This window comes from Stegastes partitus, unplaced genomic scaffold (genome assembly GCF_000690725.1).
Source record: "Stegastes partitus isolate 25-593 unplaced genomic scaffold, Stegastes_partitus-1.0.2 Scaffold148, whole genome shotgun sequence".
Classification (NCBI taxonomy): domain Eukaryota; kingdom Metazoa; phylum Chordata; class Actinopteri; family Pomacentridae; genus Stegastes; species Stegastes partitus.
Genome location: NW_007577879.1, coordinates 511,110 through 524,759, shown reverse-complemented (window position 1 = coordinate 524,759; position 13,650 = coordinate 511,110). Strand labels below are relative to the sequence as shown.

Sequence of the window (13,650 nt, the reverse complement as noted above, 5' to 3'; positions counted from 1 at the left end):
GAAAAAGATGTAGAAGACAAATATGAAAATGAAAAAGAAGATGAAGATGAAAATCAGGAAGACAAACAAGATGACGAAGACGACAAAGATGAAAATGAAGAAGAAGGCAAGGTAGGAAGAAGAAAAAAAGAAAAGAGAAAGACAGGATGAAAATGAGGAAGAAGAACAAGAATACGAAAAGGAAAGAAGACGGCAAGGTAGGAAGAACAAGCAGAGGATAAAAGAAAAGACAAAGAAGAAGATGAAGAAGACAAAGACAAAAATGAAAAACAGCAGGTAGGAAGAACAAGAAGAAAAAGAAAAGATGAAGAAGACGACAAAGATGAAAATAAAGAAGATGACAACAAAGACGAAGATGAAACAAAGGAAGACGAAGAAGACAACAAAGAAGAAAATGAAGAAGAACAGATAGGAAGAACAAGTAGAAGAACAAAGAAAAGATAAACAAGACAAAGAAGAAGACAAAGATGAAAATGAGGACGATGAAGAAGAACAAGAAGAAGACGACAAAGATGAAGATGAAAATGAGAAAGACGACGAAGACAAAAACAAAGAAGAAGAACAGGTAGGAAGAAGAAGAGAAGCAATGACTAACACTATAACAATGTGATGTAAACGTGGCCATCGGTCTTAACTAGAATACATATATTTACCATATGGCTCTGCAGTTACATCAACTTTACAAGTATTTCAGAATCTTTCAGCTTATAACTTTCTTCCACTGCAGCTTCACTGCTGTGGTTCACTCCCACTTCTCTCACTGCCAAAACAGAGCTAAAAAAACATTACACTTCATTCATCGGACAGCCACAAACTCAACTGCAGCAAACCCTAACGTTGCTCCGCATTAGCCGGATGAGCACAAAGCCAACGGCTTCCTGACGAGTTTGTCGCATCGCTGCAAAAGGTAACAGCATGCCAGTGTTGTATTATAATCTATCTCCACTGCTCACAGGCCGGTTGGGCAGCGTAGCATGCCCACGCAGGAAAATAAATGATTTGGTCTTTAGTTTGGTCTTTTGTGTGGAGTCACGTTATTAAGATGTATGAGAGGATATCGAGCTGAAGAGCAGCGAAATGAAAGCAGACAGACGGAGAGACGGAGAGGGGGGAAACAGACATTATGAATTATCAATACTTACAATACTGGTAACCATTTGGGCAAACACAGATAACCCTGTTCTGATTTATTTATAGTCAATTTAGAGTTCCAAGTTTGCCTAAGCTGCATGCCTTCCAGGATATTAAATTTTTAAACAGAAAAAGACTCCAAAACAATCATACAAAACATCTTAGGGCATAAAATATACATTAAACTAAATATAAAAAAAGAATATGATAAAATCAGCCAACAATCATGAAACCAGAAATGTAGTAGCCGAAAGTGCAATTAGTTTAAAAATCATGGCGCTATATATTTAAAGGGTTTTACCTCCCACAGTGTTCTGATGTAAACAGATTCAAGCTAAAATGTTTATGTGATATCTGTCTAAGGTCCTGCAGCCTCAACTGGGAATGCAGGACTGTGCAACGGCTTTAAGGCCTTAAAGTGGGGGTCTCAAACTCGTGGCCCGTGGGCCAATTGAGGCCCGCCGGATGCTATTTTCCTCACACGTTTTTCTGCATGAGTCGTTGCCCCGGGGCGTTTTATATTTTTTATCACTTGTGGGCTTCCATAGCTCAGGCTCGTGACAGCAACACGAATTTAGGGCTGGACCCGAACAGCAGACTATTCGTTGGCCGTGCGGGAGTCAGGATATCAATTTTGATATCCGAATATTTCCCCTCCCGCCTTCGGGATATTCGTCATCAATTGGGCCGAATATCTGGAGAACAAAAAATGCAATTTGAACCAGCCCTACATGAATTAGCAACGTTAGTCACTTGAAACGTGATTTGAGACTGTCAGTAAGTGGAGGGAACATATATCCCGTCACCCAGTGCAAGTGCATGTTTTTGTTGTTTTTCTATCTGTGTGAAAAGCTCTTCTCCACCATGAACTTTAATAAGTCAAAGCACAGGTCTAAACTTACTGATGAGCATCTTCAAGCCAAACTCAGCTGTCTTAGAGGAAGCGCTGCTGGGTCTCTAGTGGCAAGGTGTAGGTAAGAGAAGTCTATGTTCTGAAGACTGTTTATGTTATGAATTGTTATTAATAAAGATTGAGAAGATTGGATCAGTTGTACTTGTTTTTTTGGAGGAACAACTGATGCGGCCCAGCCTCACCCAGACTCTACCTCCAGCAGCCCCCCAGGTAAGTGGAGTTCAATACCCCTGCCTTAAAGTAAACGGAGGATTCTTTCAAAAACAATCCAATTAACAGCTTTAATCATTCATAAAAAGTGAAGTAAACACAAAAAAAACTTGCTCAAGTCACAACATCGCCAATCCTCCGTGCTACAGTTGCGGTGTCAGGCGGGTTATTCGTACAGCAGCACACGTGTCTTCTGTGGATTTGGACCGTCTCAGTTGCTTCTGTCACTTGTAATCCCACAGTGACTTGACGATGTTGTGATAAGAGCCCTGTGGGGGCCAAACTACCTGCCACGGAACTCCTTGTTCTTTTTTGTCACTGAAGGTAGTTTTTTTTAAGACTTTACTCTGGTTTTATTTTACTCGGCTTCACAAACACAGTGCTGCGTTTTAGACAAATTGCAGCTATAACGCGTCCTTGATAGTGAAAGAGAAGGCAGTAATCTGCTATATGGAGGAGCAGACAAAGGCATGGGAACTAAAAAAATCACTGAAATTGAGAATGTTGGAAATATTTGAATCTGACAAAAAAAAAAAGCACAAACTATTTGTAAATCAAAATGAAGGTCACAGTCCAAAAAAATGCTATGCATATTTTTTTTTAAAAGAAAAACAAAGTTCTTGATTGCCGGTAAAGACGCTGTGGAATTTGTTAACAGGCATTTTTATTGAAGACATGTCACCGTAAGCAAAGCAGAGGAGCAAATCATGAAATTAACTGAATTTAAACTCCATTTAGCTGCTTTGGTCTCAGGATCCTGTTGCTGGTGACACTGCCGGGGCTTGAGCAGAACAGAATAATTGCTAATATTATTAGTAACATTTTTTTTTTTTGCTCTCAAAACAACAAGTCAAAAATGTCTGCCGTGAAAAAGACCTGTCTGAAAAAAAATAAAAATAAAAATGTCACTTCCTAGAAATAACTGATTGTCAAAGTATTCATAGCAAATAATGCAGTGACATGAAAAACAAATAGACATATTTCTTTCCACAAACATTTCTTTGTTTATCCTCGTAATCATCGCCTCGTTCAAATGAGAGCCGTGAGAAGCAATGCTAATTTCGGAAAACAGAGCTTCACCTTCAGAAATGCTTACTACTAGTAAGATTGTTTTTTTTTTAACAGGCTAAAGTTCCCGCCTCTAAAGAATCCCTGTTTTGACAACTTCCCAACGGGGACCCGGTCTCTCATAAACACGCGACGGCAGGTTTAAACGTCCACCGATTTAATGACAGTCATAAAACGATTAGAATGCGCACAACTCAGTTACACGGTGAACTTGAAGACAAACAGTAAAAAAAAAAAAAAAAGCTGCAACTTTTACTCGCTAATAGCTTATGTCATGTTGTCAAGACAGAGATCTCCGGTTGCGGTGTCAGTTTTGCACCGAAAGCGACGAAAAAAAAAAAAAAAAAGCACACCAAATGAAACACTTAACAGTCTTGCTGATTCATAATGTTTAATTCATGTTTATGTCAGTTTCTGTGGCATAGCCATGACAGTGTTATGTCAGCTTTGTGCACACCCCTTCAACGGAAGTGTCACCGAAAGTGTTTTGAGAGAGAGAGAGAGAGGAGGTGGAAGGAGTGAGAGGATTTGAGCGAACACAGAAGTGGATAGAGCGAGGAGACGGCACGTAGGGAAGAGGAGAGAGACATAAATAGACAATGTGGAGGGTTGTGCGAGGAGAGGTGAGGCAGAGAGAGGGAAGAAAAAAAAAGTCAACAACACAATAGGTGTGAAACATGAGACTTGAAGCCTGAAAAGTTGGAAATTTATGGAGAGAAGTGATGAGAACAGAGACTCTGGGAGGACAGAGCTGTAAAAAGAAAAAAATAAACAGCAACCAGGCGCATTTAGTCAGAAGAGATAAAGCACTTAGAAATTATTGACATCCATAAAGGTGAGGTGATGTTACCAAATATATATTTTTTTAAAGGCGAATGGAGCGAGAGAGGATGGTCAATTAAAGCGCAGAAGGTGGCGAAGAGGTTGGCCTTTACAATAAAAACTTGATGGGAGAGTATATTTTTGATGCTGCAGGGCTGAATGCTGCAGAATGAAAGCATGTAGGAGGTGACTTACCAGGTGCACCGGGGTGTTACTAAAAGAAATGCCTCGGTAAACTTAATGCAATCGCTAATCTTTAAATAGTTACAACGGCCGCAGCGTGGCAACCGAACATTGCTGACGTACGCAACATGCCTTCACCGACTAAACATCCTTTTTGGTTGAACCTTGACAAAGGAAGCTCGCGTCTTCCACGGATCAGTGCCTGACCAGCTTCTACCTGCTAGTAATTGCATACTTCAAACACTGACGCTCCCCCTCGTACCCTGTCAGCATCCCATCACTAAGGAGTAATAAACCGAGTGGTGCTGTGGCGTTTGAAAACCTCCACCAGCTTCACTGCTATGAAGACCAAGAGCAAGGAACACAACATAGCTATAATCATGATGTCATGTAATTGTCAGAGCACCAACACACCACGACTCTGACAGGTTCATCAACATGTAAATTTCCCCCCTCCATAAATACACGGATAATACGAGCACATCTGTCGGTTATTTTATTCTATTTTTGGATCCATGTGTGAGGGAGTAAATGTGTGCTCGCTCGCTTTCTCCACAGAGTTTAACTTTCCTGAACTTTGACTTGCACCTCTGCACCATTGACCACCAGCAAACGGTCAGCGTTGACCTCTGGACAACAGAATGTCAGAGAGTTCAAAACGAAAAGCTATCGTGGATAGCGATGAGCTGTGCTGCACCATTAACTTTAAATCGACCTCTTCGGTTGGAGTCCAAACCGCAGACGATGAACGAGTTGCAGATTATTGCTGTGACGGGAATCGACATTACAAAAACGTCTTTGGAATGGAAGTATTTTTTCATACGTGACTGAGCTGACAAGCATTCGTCTTCCTACTTCTGGATCTCTAAATATGTGGGAATCAAATGCTCTGAAGAGCCATTGTGTGACTAGTAGTGGCGTCCTCTAGAGTACGAGGTGTGTCAGAAAAGTTCCAGGACTGGCGTCACAAAAGATATATTTCAAATCCAAACTATGAGATTTCCCCTTCAGACAATCAACCTCTACAAAGAGATCCTGCGGCGTTTGCTTCCTTCGAGAAGAGGCGAGAGTTGTGGCAGAAGAACTTCACCATGACAACGCGCCTGCTCACAGCGCCCTGAGCATCCGCCAGCAAACGCCAGCTTACGACAACCACACAGAGGAAAACACGGTGAGCATTGTGTCGAGGACTCACCATAACTGAGATGTGCAGCAGGTGCATGTGTTCGTGCAGGACGTGAGCCGGCTCGCGGGCCGTGGGCTGCGTCGTCTGCGCTAGAAGCTCGGACTCGGTCATGGACACGTGGAAGTACAGAGTCCCGTTTTCCAACCACTGCTGCTTCCAGTGCACCTGGGAAATGTCTTCTCCCGTCCCCGACATCTCTGAAGAGAACAAATAGGGAGAGAAAATAACGGAATTAGCACAATTAATAAACGAGAAGCTGTTATTGTTTAGATCGTGTATTAAAATAGTGGTTCTCTAACTTTTTGAGCCACGACCCCCAAGATAACCTAAGTTTGTGTTCATGACCCCTCAATCTGAATTTTTAATATTTCATGAGTAATAACTTTGTTGTTCATGCAAGAATGCGATAAAAATAAATGTCTTAATTCCACAGATAATTTCCTTTTAATAAATGAATGAACTGAATTTATTTCGAACAAATAAAAGGGAAAAAAATCTAAAAACAAAAGAAAATAACTTAAAAAAGAGCATTAAAGAATAATAATATCACATAATTGAATCATAATACTAACAAGTTCGTAAAAGGAGTGGGAACACTTTTAATTTTGACAGCCCTAATACTAATTTATTTGATAAATGTGAGCTTTATTTTATTTTTTACAATTATCTGGTGACCCCCTGAAATTATCTTGGGACCCCCATGGGGGTCTCGACCTCCAGTTTGAGAACCACTGTATTAAACTTCCTAACTTTATTTGGAAAAAAACAAAAAAAACAAAGCAGTCTGTTAAGAAAATAAAATCTAAAGGGTGTCACTTTATATGAGACTGTTGTGACACCTGTCATCAACATGAAAGCGTCTTTATACATATTTATGACTCTTGTCATTCCATCAATTATGTCACTTTAATGCAAAGGTGACATTGTTTGTGAGACCTTTGTTGTGACAAGTTGACATTAACCAAGACAACATCATGTCATGAACATCTAATCATCATAGTATTAAGCTTGACATGAAACCGCCATGTGGTTGGTGTTGACACTGGACGCCATGAGGTCATCATAATTGTGTTGTGAATATGTTCTTCGACCTCATTTGCAGTGGGACAACTTATACTACCACCACTACTACTACTACTTATATAACTATTCTTTCGGTTCCCTCACTTAACCCTTGGTCAAAGCCGTCCCAACCAATGTCAACCCCATAATAAAACTGCAATAATCGACCGTATGACGCTCAATGGCGACGGTCAAAAACATCCATAAAGACTCTTTCATGTTCACGACAGCTGCGCTTCTGCACGAGCCTTCAAAGAAAGTGGTTCCAAATGAAGTTCAAATATGATTGGTATGCATTATATCAGGTTGTGCATTAGTATTCCAATGCGGCGCTCCATCTCTGCGCACATCAACAGTCTGCTGCAACGGGAAACCTTGAACTCTTGAATAGCTGGACAGTCTTCTTCTTGGGTTGTCATAATTTCTGTGCAGCTGTTGAGCCCTCGCGTTGCTCGGCAGTCGTTCCGGTGACACCCATGGTAGTAGTTAAAGATTAAAGAAGAATAAGCATCACAAATGTTTCAGCCATCGCAACCATTACAGATGAAATAGCCACAGATGCAAAAAGGTTTAGCCCTGTTAGTATCCATTTGTTTGCTTTTTTTTAGTCAGGCAAAGACAGACACTAAAAAAACAATTCCATAACTGTAAAGTCAGTTGGTCCGCTAAGCTCGATTAAACGTATATTTCAAGAGCAGTTGTAGAAACGCTGCCTCACCATTCAATGTCTTCCTCTTATCTGCATAAATCATCCCACATCACACCAATATAAAACCACCAGCTCTAGGCCAGGGGCTGGTATTAAGAATATAACATCAAAGGAAAGCTGGGAACATTTAAAAGGAAAAAAAAAAAAGCAGTGGGGGGAAATGTGCAAATTGAACAAAAAGGAAAGAAAAAAAAAAACGCACTCTCAATTGCAATTTATGGAGCGGTGGAAAAGAAAGGAGATGAAAAAAAGAAACAGGGGCGATCACCAGTTTATCTGGATATGGATCATGGCACAAGAATCTAATGCTATCAAGTGGGAGTGGTTGTTCAGTAGCGGAGTACTGAGAAGCCTCAGGGAGCCTCAGATTGCAAAGCTTGATACAGTATTTGTCATGTGGCTGGGTGACAAGGGCACAGACATCTGCTGACATCCCCTATCAGTGGCAGGTAGCAAATGACAAATGGCTTTCGGTGCAGCTGGTTATTAACCTGCTGACTCTGGGTCAGAGGACATGGACGGCAGGGGAGGGTTACATGAGCTGTGCTCAACAGTGCCACGGGCCTTTAGGTGAAAGGAGGGAGTGTGGCGAACAGACATCCTTTCAGAAAAATGACAGGATTCGTAATGATAAAGCTCGGCGTGTCGTATTAGCTCGTAGCATTGTTTAAATGAAGTCAGTGCAGGGCCGGAATGAATAATATTGTACTGATCCTTTTCTTTATCCTATTTGCTAATTGATAGTATCTTTGTTTTATCTATTTATTTATTATCTTTTTAATCAGGATATGGTAAAAAAAATAAAATAAATAAATACATACATCTATGAATGAAAAATGGCCAGGGGTAAGTTTTTATCTTTGGATTGCCTCTGCTTCAGAACACTACAACTGATGTAAAACAGAAGCATGACATCTGGATATTTGTATGTTTGCTATTATTTTCTTAACCCTATTCAGGACTTTTGGGGTCTTTTGGACCCCAGGCCATTTGGTTTAGGTGACAGGTATTGTTTGTTTTGTTTTTTTAAATTATCTTTGAAGTTTTTTAATGCATTTGGAACCAAAAATCCGTCAACTTATCAGAAAATTTATCTAACATAGTATAAAAGTCTATCATGAATACCAACAACTATTTGGCACATATTCTTTCTTGGGGTCCCCGAAAAGACCGTCTACTTCTAGCAACATTAAAGTCCTGAATAGGGTTAAATAAAAATCAGAATTGCCATAAAACAATTCTCTGAATATCACCAGAATGATTATTTTAGGGGGCTGCAGGGTGGCGCAGTTGGTAGCACTGTTGCTGCCTCGCAGCAAGAAGGTTGCCGGTTCGCATGTTCTCCCCGTGCAGTGTGGGTTCTCTCCGGGTTCTCCGGCTTCCTCCCACAGTCCAGAAACATGTTGAGGTTAATTGGTGATTCTAAATTGNGATTGCCTCTGCTTCAGAACACTGTACAACTGATGTCAAACAGAAGCATAACATCCTGGTATTTGTATGTTTGCTATTATTTTCTTAACTCTATTCAGGACTTTTGGGGTCTTTTGGACCCCAGGCCATTTGGTTTAGGTCAGCGGTCTTCAACCTTTTTTGCACCACGGACCGGTTTTAAGCAAGAAATTTTTCCACGGACCGGTCATTACACACATAACAAATAATAATTGTTTTTTTTCTATTGAAAAGTTTCACAAATAAATAAAATTACTTTTTATTGCTTAACATATTTACTTTTTCTTCTGTCTCAGTATCGAGTCTCTCCCACTTTCCAAAGCAGCTCTCCTGAGACGTTTGTTGTTGACTGGCGGCTTCGTTTAGCAGCCGGGCATAAAAACTGACAGTCAAATGAGCACAAACGGAAGTGACGGGAAGACGAGCTAGTCATGTTTCAAAATAAAACACCCTGCAGACTCTGCTGGAAATAAAAATAAACCAATAAAACGTTTTTATTCTATCTGTGCGGCCCGGTACCGGTCCGTGGCCCGGTGGTTGGGGACCGCTGGTTTAGGTGACAGGTATTTTTTAGTATTATTGTAGAAGTTTTTTCATGCATTTGGAACCATAAATACATCAACTTGTCAGAAAATCTATCTAACATAGTATAAAAGGCTATCATGAATACCAACAACTATTTTGCACATATTCTTTCTTGGGGTCCCCGAAAAGTCCATCTACGTCTCGCAACATTAAAGCCCTGAATAGGGTTAAATAAAAATCAGAATTGCCATAAAGCAACTTCCTGAATATCACCAGACTGATTATTTTAGCATTAAATCAACACCCACATCTTAAATCTCTCTATTGTCTCTTAAAGCACACCCCGCTGGAAACAACCTCCCTCTTGTAAAAGTAACACACCTGTGAAATGTTCTGCATTTCTGCTGACTACAGCTTATGATAAAATCCTGTAGGGTGTGAAGTTCTTAAATGCCATAACTGCTGGCTGTTTAACTCTTTATGTTAAACCTCTGGGCTGAAGACATGCTGCTCGACCTTTCCAGAGATAAACCTCGGTCCGCTGGGCCAACGGTGACGCTTCCTCCCGCCGTCTGTCACCGTTAATAGAGCTTATCAAGCTCTTGTCGGATTTACCTTTAGAACTTTAGCTTACGTGCTCTGTGCGTTCCCGGTAGCTTTAAATAACTCGGCACAACAGTGACACTTGGTTTGACGGGAATTAAAAGCGATTGTCCTGTGAAGAACTAAAAAGGAAATCTTGCCGTAACAGAAGCACTCGCACGAAGCATAGACGGACAGTAATAGAGTTTCTAAGGTTGTTATGTACCTCTGTGCGATTGTTATGTAGATGAGGAAGCTCGGTAAGCATGCTATTTTAAGACAAAAGGATGTGTGTGTGTGTGTGTGCCCTTGTCTTTTGTGCTATGAGGCTTGTCGCTGGGCACCGAGCCAGACGTTAGTGGGATATAGGTGTATGGCCTCAAGGTCTACTTGTAATTCATTAGGAGGGACATTAATAACGCGTATATGTGCATGACTGTGTGTAGACTGTATAGGTGCGAGGGGAAGCCGGTGTGCTCTCAGCAAGGATGCCCGCAGCACTGCCAACCTGAAGTCCAAGGACGACCCAGAGAAAATTCCATATTCAACAATTCATAAGCGAGGAAAAACGTGGATCACAGAGACACTGTGACACATCTCGAGGCTTGGATTCATTTGAAGCTGCGGTCATAAAGCAGTGGGAGACAGACCGAAAGACATTACGATGATCAAATTATTCACAACCGCTCGAGTAAGTGCAAGACTGGCTTGGAATGGTCCACTTATCTGAATCTGTGAGGGACTCGATCTGTGGATTTGGGCATTATCTACAAACAGCGTCCAGTATCGCTGGCCGTTTTTCAAAGCGTATATGCTAAAAGCGGTTAACAAGTCTATAGGTTTTAAATTCATTTCCTACTGATCGATTTGAGTCGGAGAGAATCCATTAGAAAGTAGAAAATGTGTGCAATTTGTTGTCGAAGTTACACAATCGTGGCGCTATAGCTCGCAGTAATGATCGTTTTGGAAGAGCTTTAAGTTTGATACGTTTATGGAAAAAGGAGAAGAGTTTGTCTGTCGTCGCTAAAACAGACTGGTGTTTAGCAGAAGGAAGAAAGTGTCCTGATCTTTCCTGTTGCAACAAGAGTGCAGTTATCAAGTCAAACGCTACTGTGCACAATTTAATTATTTCTTCTAATTATTCTCTCCTGTGTTGCTCTGCCTTCTGTCTTTATCACTACAGTTATGGTTAAGCAACTTTGAAACAAGTGTAAAATTCATTGTTTGCATTGCTCTGTGTATGAAGCATTTAGTTTTGTGCAGCATCAACTGAAAAAGAATTACACGTGACCTCTTGATTGACCTCCTGACTAATGATACAGACCATCGATGCTTAGCGACAGTCGGGTTTTTCACAAGTCAGTAGGTAAGTCAAAAGCAAAACCGGCCCTGAAAACAACGCTTTAGTTCACTTTGCCTTGAGACGGCGCCACTGAAAGTTTGGTCAAAATCCTTGATAAAGCCTTCTTATTATTTTCCAAATCCGCTCCGCAGGTACTTAATATACAGTTTATTCAACACTCAATGTCAGCAGAACTCTTATTACGGAACGTGGTGATCGTTTAAGTGCTCGCTCTGCTCCTTACTGTGTGTTTTTCTCTCTCTCTTCCAGATTTTTATCTGCTTCTCCTCAAGGATCTTTCATCTTTTCTTCATCATTTGCAAGGTTGGGCTCCGAGAGCCGAGTTCAATTTTGGGTTTACTGTCGTTTTCACATTCTCGAAAATTTTCGCCTTGAGCAAGAGTGATTTCGGTTCTCTTAGAGTTGGATATTTGATGAGATGAGATTTTTCCACCGCCACAGTGTGAGAACACAAAGCGATGTGAGCCGCCGCGCTGTGAGACGACTCTAACCCTAAATACTTGCTTCCTCCTTTTGTGCTGCTTGCCAAGAAAAAAAACAAAAAAACAAGCATGACTACTCCAAAAACAGACAGGGCAACCTTCTACTTGAGCATCTGCATACGTCTATTCATGATCTAGCAAAATACAGCCAGTTGTAGAACACACACACATTAGAGAGGTGCTGCACTGTTTTCTGATGAATATTAATAGAAAAAAAAAATCTGAATTTCCCAAAATTTGTTTGCAACCTCGATCAAACTGGTTTTACACTTGGCAATGTTTGCAAGTGAAAGTGGTTCTCTAACGCTGGCTTTTTCCCTCATCTTTGAAGCCTTCGCTGCATGACTTGTCAAAAATTTTCGAGAGCGGCTGTAACGGCTTCATTGATGTCCGAATAAAACTGGAGGGAAAAAAAAAAAGATCAACTGCTTAAAAAAATGAGCAGCGCCGAGGGGGTGGGAGACGATGAGCTTCTCCCATTGACCAAGAGAGGGACCGGTAATGAACCTATTCCATTACAGACAGAGATAATGTTGGTGTAGAGAAAACGACTAAACTAGGTGGAATCTGTTTATCCCATCTGACGCCTAATTTATTGCACAAAGCTGCTTTGCTCGTTAAAAGCAAATTCCATCCTGAAACTGAACACATATTTGCTGTTTCAACATTACAGTGTTTGAAATAGCGAGGATTAGCAGCCCTTTATGCCGAACAACAGACGAAGGACTTCTAAAGATGTTATTCAAAGACACATCTGAGCTGCTCCACTGATCACGAACAAGGAACATTTCCTTTAACGCCGTAATGGTTTGGGCATATTCTCTTGATTTGCAGCTGGAACTCAATGGACCGTCTCCCAAAACGTGAACGCGTCTTCAATTCAATCTGTAACGCTCCTATTTCCGTCTGAGGACTTCGTGGTGTGTATTTGGTGATACTGACTTGAGCGTCACAAATTTTGTTCTAGGGCGTCCTGCCCTTTAAAGGGTCTTGTGTTGTGTCGTAGTTATAGACTTGGAGGTGTAAAATAAAAGCTGTTAAGATATGAAGATGTTTACTTCTGCTTCCTGTGCTTACATATACTGCAGATACATACAGCCGGATTCCTAAACAAGCTTCCCTCAATTATATCTATTGTCTGTTTGTCATACAATGGAACAAGTATGAAAAAATGACTAAAAAGTGTTTAAAAAAAAAAAAAAAAAAAAACCTACACCACTAAAATATAGACTTTATAACCACAATGCCATCTGACGAACTCCCCATGCATGTGTTAAAACCAGCAGCTAAGGCAGGGGTGTCCAATCCTGGTCCTCGAGGGCCACAGTTCTCCATGTTTTAGATGTGTCCCTCTTCCAACACACCTGATTCAAATGATCAGGATCGTTATCAGGCTTCTGCAGAGCTTAATGATGAGCTGATCATTTGAATCAGGTGTGTTGGAAGATGGAAACATCTAGAACATGCAGGATTGTGGCCCTCGAGGACCACGATTGCCCACCCCTGAGCTAAGGTATACATTTGGTGATATTTTCATTGGAAAACGATCGCTTGGAGTGAAAGTTACAACATACGAGGTGTGTCAGAAAAGTTTCAGGACTGGTGTCACAAAAGATATATTTCAAATCCAACCTCCCCTTCCAAGTAATCCTCCTGGACTCTAACACACTTTCCCAGCCTTCTCTGTCACACCCCCATGCACTCCTGGAAGGATTCTTCCAAGATCCTCCGCAGCTCCGTCGTCACAGCCATCTTGATGTCGTCCACGTCTTCAAAACTGGTCCCCTTGATGAGCCCCTTGAGCTTGGGGAAGAAGAAAAAAATCCCACGGAGCCAGGTGGGGTGAGTAGGGAGGTTGCTCCAGCCCGGTGATGTTCTTCTCAGCCAGGAACTGTCAGATGCTCAGGGCGTTGTGAGCAGGCGTGTTGTCATGGTGAAGCAGCCACCACTTGTTCTGCCACAGCT

At 41.3% G+C, this 13,650-nt stretch overlaps 1 protein-coding gene across 1 annotated transcript in view; it reads right to left on the bottom strand.

Moving 5' to 3' along the window:
• astn2 (astrotactin 2) overlaps nt 1–13,650 on the bottom strand; it is a 298,857-nt gene that overhangs the window by 237,815 nt on the left and 47,392 nt on the right. Inside the window, exon 3 of the mRNA XM_008279213.1 lies at nt 5,523–5,710. Within this exon, the coding sequence (XP_008277435.1) occupies nt 5,523–5,710 (188 nt within the window). The remainder of the gene's footprint in view (nt 1–5,522; nt 5,711–13,650) is intronic.